This window comes from Engystomops pustulosus, chromosome 6 (genome assembly GCF_040894005.1).
Source record: "Engystomops pustulosus chromosome 6, aEngPut4.maternal, whole genome shotgun sequence".
NCBI lineage: Eukaryota > Metazoa > Chordata > Amphibia > Anura > Leptodactylidae > Engystomops > Engystomops pustulosus.
Window position 1 is genome coordinate 145,522,975 of NC_092416.1, and position 6,429 is coordinate 145,529,403.

The 6,429-nt window shown below is 42.6% G+C and overlaps 2 protein-coding genes across 2 annotated transcripts in view; both read right to left on the reverse strand.

Annotated features, from left to right (window-relative positions):
• Nucleotides 1–2,889, reverse strand: part of HOXB7 (homeobox B7) — a 3,586-nt gene extending 697 nt beyond the window's left edge. Inside the window, exons 1-2 of the mRNA XM_072111641.1 lie at nucleotides 1,984–2,889; nucleotides 1–119 (exon numbers count right to left, since the gene is read on the reverse strand). The exon at nucleotides 1–119 is cut by the window's left edge and continues 697 nt beyond it. Of these exons, the coding sequence (XP_071967742.1) occupies nucleotides 1–119; nucleotides 1,984–2,356 (492 nt within the window). The 5' untranslated portion in view covers nucleotides 2,357–2,889. The remainder of the gene's footprint in view (nucleotides 120–1,983) is intronic.
• A 1,158-nt stretch (nucleotides 2,890–4,047) lies between these two features.
• Nucleotides 4,048–6,066, reverse strand: HOXB8 (homeobox B8). The gene is made up of 2 exons (XM_072111640.1): nucleotides 5,289–6,066; nucleotides 4,048–5,085 (listed from the first exon to the last, which is right to left on the reverse strand). The coding sequence occupies exons 1-2, from the start codon at nucleotides 5,707–5,709 to the stop codon at nucleotides 4,769–4,771; spliced, it is 738 nt and encodes a 245-aa protein (XP_071967741.1). The 5' UTR covers nucleotides 5,710–6,066; the 3' UTR covers nucleotides 4,048–4,768.
• Nucleotides 6,067–6,429: the final 363 nt, after the last annotated feature.

The following is a 6,429-nucleotide window of genomic DNA, read 5'->3' on the forward strand; positions in this document are numbered from 1 at the left end:
GGCATGAGCGATTTCTATGCGTCTTCGTCGGGTCAGGTAGCGATTGTAGTGAAACTCCTTCTCCAGCTCCAGGGTCTGGTATCTGGTGTAGGTTTGGCGACCTCTCTTTCTGTCTGTGCCTGTAATATAAAAAAAATGAATCCATGTCTAGGGGGTATAGCAGTAATGAAAAGCCACCCACACATATATTAGCATTCTTGTAGATTGGGCTTTAATGGCTCCCCTCCATTTACATGGTGGCACATAATTTCACATTGGTTCTGGATTAGTTCTTCACATAGATAGATAATTGTATAGGGATCAGCAATGGAGTCCTGTGGGGCACTATAGTCCAGGATTCATCAGCTAGGTGAGACTATAGGGGGGCAGTTCTGTGCAGGATACTGAGAGAATCATTAATAAATAGATAGGTATTGGTATAACTTGTATCTATGGGGGGCTGCAGTAATCAGATCTGTTCTCCAGTTGGGGGTCTATATACCATTAGTAAAGATGATGACATTTAATTCTGTAAACAGCATTTAGATAGAAGTGAATAGGAAGGAGTCCTGACTATAGCACAAGGACTTGTCTCCCCACATCACAAGGCACATCCATACAACATGTGTTTAGATGTAGCACACGCGTCTGTGGTCAGATTACATCCACTGTGACGAATTGCTGGATTAATATTTGGTCAGTATTTCTAGAAGATGGGGGGAATAGCTCCTGTTCTAAATGATCATTACACTAAACTCTAATATAATCTCTGCCTGAACTACATCAAAGTTGTGTAATCTACAGAAAAACGAAGCATTTCCTGACCTCACATAATAGCTGCCTATCAGTATGTGCAATGTACATGAATGCTGGATAAGATACTCCTAGTACCAATATAAGTGGGCAATATTTTAGTTTGGGTACTCATAAAAATAAAACAGGTCATTAGAATGTAATAAAGAAGAAAGGTAGAACATAAGGGAAGCAGCTGGAGCTGGAGGTCTGGGGAAAAGTTACCTAATAATTGTCATTTATAGACATATACAGAAGTACACGTATAGATCGGTGCATGGATAGATAGATAGATAGATAGATAGATAGATAGATAGATAGATAGATAGATAGATAGATAGATAGATAGATAGATAGATAGATAGATAGATAATGATAGAAGCGAGAGAAATAGATGAGGAATTAAGAGTGAGTGAGATAGATATATAGTTACAACAACATAAGTAACTAAATAAATAGATAAAATAGTTATCAATAATAGAGAGACACAAAGAAAGAGAAGAAGGATTAAGAGTGAAATAGATAGATAGATTAAAGAGATGAAGGGTAAAGAGTTTAACTATATAGACCGACAGACAGATACATAGATACAGCATTATAGGCAGATAATGTACACAGATGAGTTATAGATAGATACATAGATATCAGATAAACCACCCTTTATAGAATACACACGTTCCCGGGCAGCTTCTCCCGTTATGATGCATCTCATGAATTGCTGGAATCTATTTCCCTTTTGTCAGCCACTTCTTGCACATTGAGGATCTGCCATCTCCCAGTAAATCCAGGCTATCCTGCCTCGCGTATCGCCTCCTCCATGTATTTTCATGGCTCTTTAGCAGTGATTTGATGCTGTAGCTAGTAAACTTTCCTCAATTCCAGTAAATCTCCTGCCTTGGCAGAGCACGATGAGGACTATGCTGATAGTTCCCTGGTGTTAGGAGTATGGGGACTATGCTGAGTGTCCTGGTGTTAGGAGTATGATGACTATGCTGGCAGTGCCCTGGTGTTAGGAGTATGAGGATTTTGAGGACTATTCTGCCAGTGCCCTGGTGTTAGGAGTGTGAGGAGTATGAGGACTATGCTGGCAGTGCCCTGGTGTTAGGAGTATGATGACTATTCTGGCAGTGTCCTGGTGTTAGGAGTATGATCACTATGCTGGTAGAGATGAGACGTGGATGATGTTGGATTAGCCCCCTCCCTCCCTCTTACCTGTGCTCCTCATCCAGGGGTAGATGGGGAAGTTGCCCTCGTGGTGGGGGTCGGAGTCCCTGTGCTCACTCTTGGGGCAGTTCTTGGCGGAGTCTCCGGGACACATCAGGGAGAGGTTCTGCTCGTAGGGGGCGCAGTGCATGTTGTAGGGGGCAGTGTCCAGCCCGTAGCCGGGGGTGGGGTAGACGGCGGGGCCGCCGCTGCTCCCGGTGCTGTACATGGGGAAGGCTCCGCTGCCCGCTCCATAGCCCGGCCGCTGGCCGCTGGACGCGAAGGCGCATGAAGTTTGCTCCGGGAAGACTCCGGAGGGGAAGACAGAAGTTGCGCTCGGATATTTGGAGAATAAAGCATTGGCGTAATACAATGAGCTCATAATCCGGCCGGATGATTTGTAGGCCGGGACGTTTTAGTGTCGGTTTTACGAGGTACCGTGATATATTACAGAATTAGAGTCCAGATTTACACCAAATAGGACCCCTTTTTCCTCCCTGACCATGTGACTCCGGGACCACGTGATTTCCCGACGCCCAATCCCGGCCCTGCATCCCACAGCTCGGATAATGTGGAAAGATCAGACTGGATTTCTACAATATGATGAATATTTGATGCCCTCTAAGATCTATGATAGAAAGTGCAGGAGCGGAGGATGGATAAGTGATAAGAGATAATCTGCAACCCAAAAACTCCTCCAGACTATTTATTCCTCTATTGATTCTGCGCCATAGTTATTAATGGATCCTGCGTAATGCGCCTCAGCCCTGGCCCCCAAACCACAAAGAGAAGTGAGGATTGGGATTGGGATTGCATCTGATTGCTGCGATCATCGCCGGTCTCTGAGCCAATTTACCATCCAAGTGCTGACAGTACTGACCCAGTGCTCCTCACCACTCCTCTACCCTCACCCATTAACCCTCCCCGTGCCACAGCGCACTGAGCCCTGCACATCTACACCACAAGCTTCTCCAGCCTACAGATCTAAACACAGACTAGAGACCCTTCCTAAACTTCTTGTCAAAAAATAATTACATTAAAATTTTACTAATTTGTCCTTTCAGAGTAATTACATACCTTAACCCATTCAATGGCCTACAAAGCTACACAGTGTATTCACCCCAAGGGGGGGCAAAAGGAAAATTCATCCTTATTTTACTATATCTGCCATCTATAATAGTACACGTGGCAATGTAAACTTTTTTTCTAAGCTCCTTCAAAAGAAGTTCTTACATTATATTACTTTACTGTTTAACACCACGACTTTTTATATTCTATTACCTCCATAAATGTAACAGCAAGAGTTAACATCCATCTAGCTATGCAGATTATCACAGAAAAGTAACTCAAGTAATATCTTAATGAAATTAACTTGTTTACAACCCTTTATCCCCATAATATTGTAATGACGTGTACTTTAACATCCCTCTTATATTATGCATATAGATATAATCAAATAGATGATTATTAGAAATATAGATGACAGATATATAGATGATATAAAGGTAGATGTGAGAGAGATGATAGATGGAATTCATGGATACATAATAGACAGACAATAGATAGAAATGAGGTATAGTTAATAGATCTGGCACTAACTTAGGAGATGATTATAGATGATAGATAGATAGATAGATAGATAGATAGATAGATAGATAGATAGATAGACAATAGGTAGAAAAGAGATATAGATAGATAAAAGATATGGCACTAATTGAAGAGATGATGATGATGATAGATAGATAGATAGATAGATAGATAGATAGATAGATAGATAGATAGATGGTATACAATAGATAGAAATGGGTTTTACTTTAGGTAATAGATCTGGGACCAACTGAAGAGATGGTGATATAAGATAGATAGATAGATAGATAGATAGATAGATAGATAGATAGATAGATAGATAGATAGATCTTTAGGCATGAAAAAAAGGTTACCTGAATCTCATGCAGGATCCATGGTTGATGCAGTTGATCAGATCAGTTATAGCATGATCCAAGATTGATCCAAGCCCCTTACCCATGTACCCAGCCCTATTCATTGGCCTTATCGATTGCAGACTCTCTGAAGTAACACAGAAGACTTTTTATTTCTCTTTTTTTCACCCCAAGTGGAGGAAGTGAAGCATCAAAACTCACTGCTGTCACAATTCCTCTTGTAAACTTTTATTGTAACTCCTTCTTCCGCCGCTTCCATGTTTAGACAATAGGACAAAGTGTGCAGAACCATAAAATAGAGACTGATCCCCCATCCCCCAATAAAAGGAATTCACGTATACAGTATACAGTCTGTTCACAGTAACCCTAAAAATCACAAGTGGCTTTTCACTGGGCGCATGCTATCTACATCCTGGCACACACTGAGAATGCGGGGTGCCAGGGACAACAAGAGGGGGGATCTAGCATTGTGGGTGGGGGGTCTACAGCTGAATTAGGCAGTTTCATGTTGTTGGTCTGTTCTTGTATAGGTATATATGTAAAGAAAATACAGTAAACCACATAGAGAAATAGTGCACACAAAAACTTCTAGAGCAAAACAAATCAAAACCCCCAAAATGATCATCCACAAAAGCTATTGCGTTATACACAAACACTACAAAGTCAGTTGCTTCCTCCTCCAGAAGCTGGGAAGATGGTAATAGTTTCTCCTTGTCTTATGGGGCTAATGAGGGGGGATTACAGCTACAGCAACATAGTGCCCCCCTCTAGTGTCTTTCCAGGACAGGGGACAAGTGGAGAGCGCCTGCTTCTTTCCAGGAACATAGAACTAGGACCTGCGGGAAATGTCCACCCTAGTCCAAGTTCTTCTCACCCTTCTGTCCATCCAGTGCCTCCTCATTGTCTTGTTGTGACCTCTCCATTTTCTGTTTCTCCAGTTCCTCCTGCTCACATTTGCTGCTGGGGAACTTGTCTTTGTTGTTCTCCTTTTTCCATTTCATCCTCCTGTTCTGGAACCAGATTTTGACTTGTCTTTCAGTAAGTCCCAGAGCATGAGAGACCTCGATCCTCCGCTTGCGGGTCAGGTAGGGGTTGAAGAGGAATTCCTTCTCCAGCTCCAGGGTCTGGTAGCGGCTGTAGGTCTGTCTGCCTCTCCTGCGTCCAGCGGCTGCTGGAGAAGACAAAGGGGCAAGAATAAGGGACACTCACACACAATACAAGCAGTATACAGTATAGATATCACCTAGATGAAAGCTAAGCATGCTACAAAGGAGTGTCCAGCAGTAAAACAAACCAATAAAAGCAATTCACAAGTGCACAAGTTCCCCCCCATAAAACAGGGTCACTTTATGGTTGTGTCCCACCATTGCTCACCTTGTGGTCTCATCCATGGAAAGAGTTGTGTGGGTGAAGGACTATGCTCAGAGCTCTCTGCCTCTTCCCCCAGGCCGGCTGAAGACAACTTGCAGTCGGTGTATTGCACTAGATCCGAGTCCTGGCTGCTGAACAGGCTCTGCCTCTGCAAAGGGTCGTATCCATAGAAGCTGCTGGGGTCCCCATGACAGGTCACAGCACAAGGATTCTGCTGGTAAGGGGGTGAGGACAAGGAGGACGTTCCATGGTAAAATTCCTGAATTTGGCTAGGGTGCTGAAAGCTGCCCCCAGCACTGGGTCCATACACAACGGTGGGTCTGCCACCTAGATCCTGTGCAAAGCCACAATCATAGTAATTGGGGCGCAAAGTCTCCCCTGTTTTGTATTTGGAGAAGAGAGAATTGACAAAATAGGAGCTCATTTTAATGGTTCTTTTTTACAGACAAAGAAAAGAAGTAGAAGAAGAAGAAGCAAAAAAGGATCCTGGCTGGTTGTTGTCTGTGATTTCCAGGAATATAAAAGAAAGATACAATCAAAAGTCTAAGGCTGGAAGAGATTGCATCCCTTGTTTTTTATCATAATCAAAAAAAAAAAAGAGAGAAAAAAATCCTAGCACTTTACATTTCCAGGAAGGGATTGCCAGTTCATAAACAGTTTCTGTGATTTACTTCGCAGCAAATGACTTGTTTCATATTTTGCAGCGTCTTTTCACGAACATTTGCATCTATTAGGAGAACCTCCTCCTATTGGCTTCCAGCGCTCCACCAGGACACCAGGACCGTGCGCAGGATTGGGAGAGGGGGTGAGGGGGAGAGACACAAGAACCCACCGATTAAATATCTTTAACTACCTCCACTAATGACATCTCCATCACATACCTAAGCCCACCCCAAAGATTGATTTTTGGGGAGTGCAGAAAATTAAAGAGAGGGACATTTAGTCGTTAATTTGGGATTTTTTAACGAGGCAGTTTTAGCCTTTGGAAATGTCAGGGTCGCTTTAGCAAACTGTAAAAGTACACGATTTAATTGCGACGCGTTTTTTACTGGATCCAATAAATGTAATTGGTATTTTAATACAAGTTATCAAATCATAGAGTTTCTTAGACTAAACATATTTTATAACAAACGAGCCTGGTCAT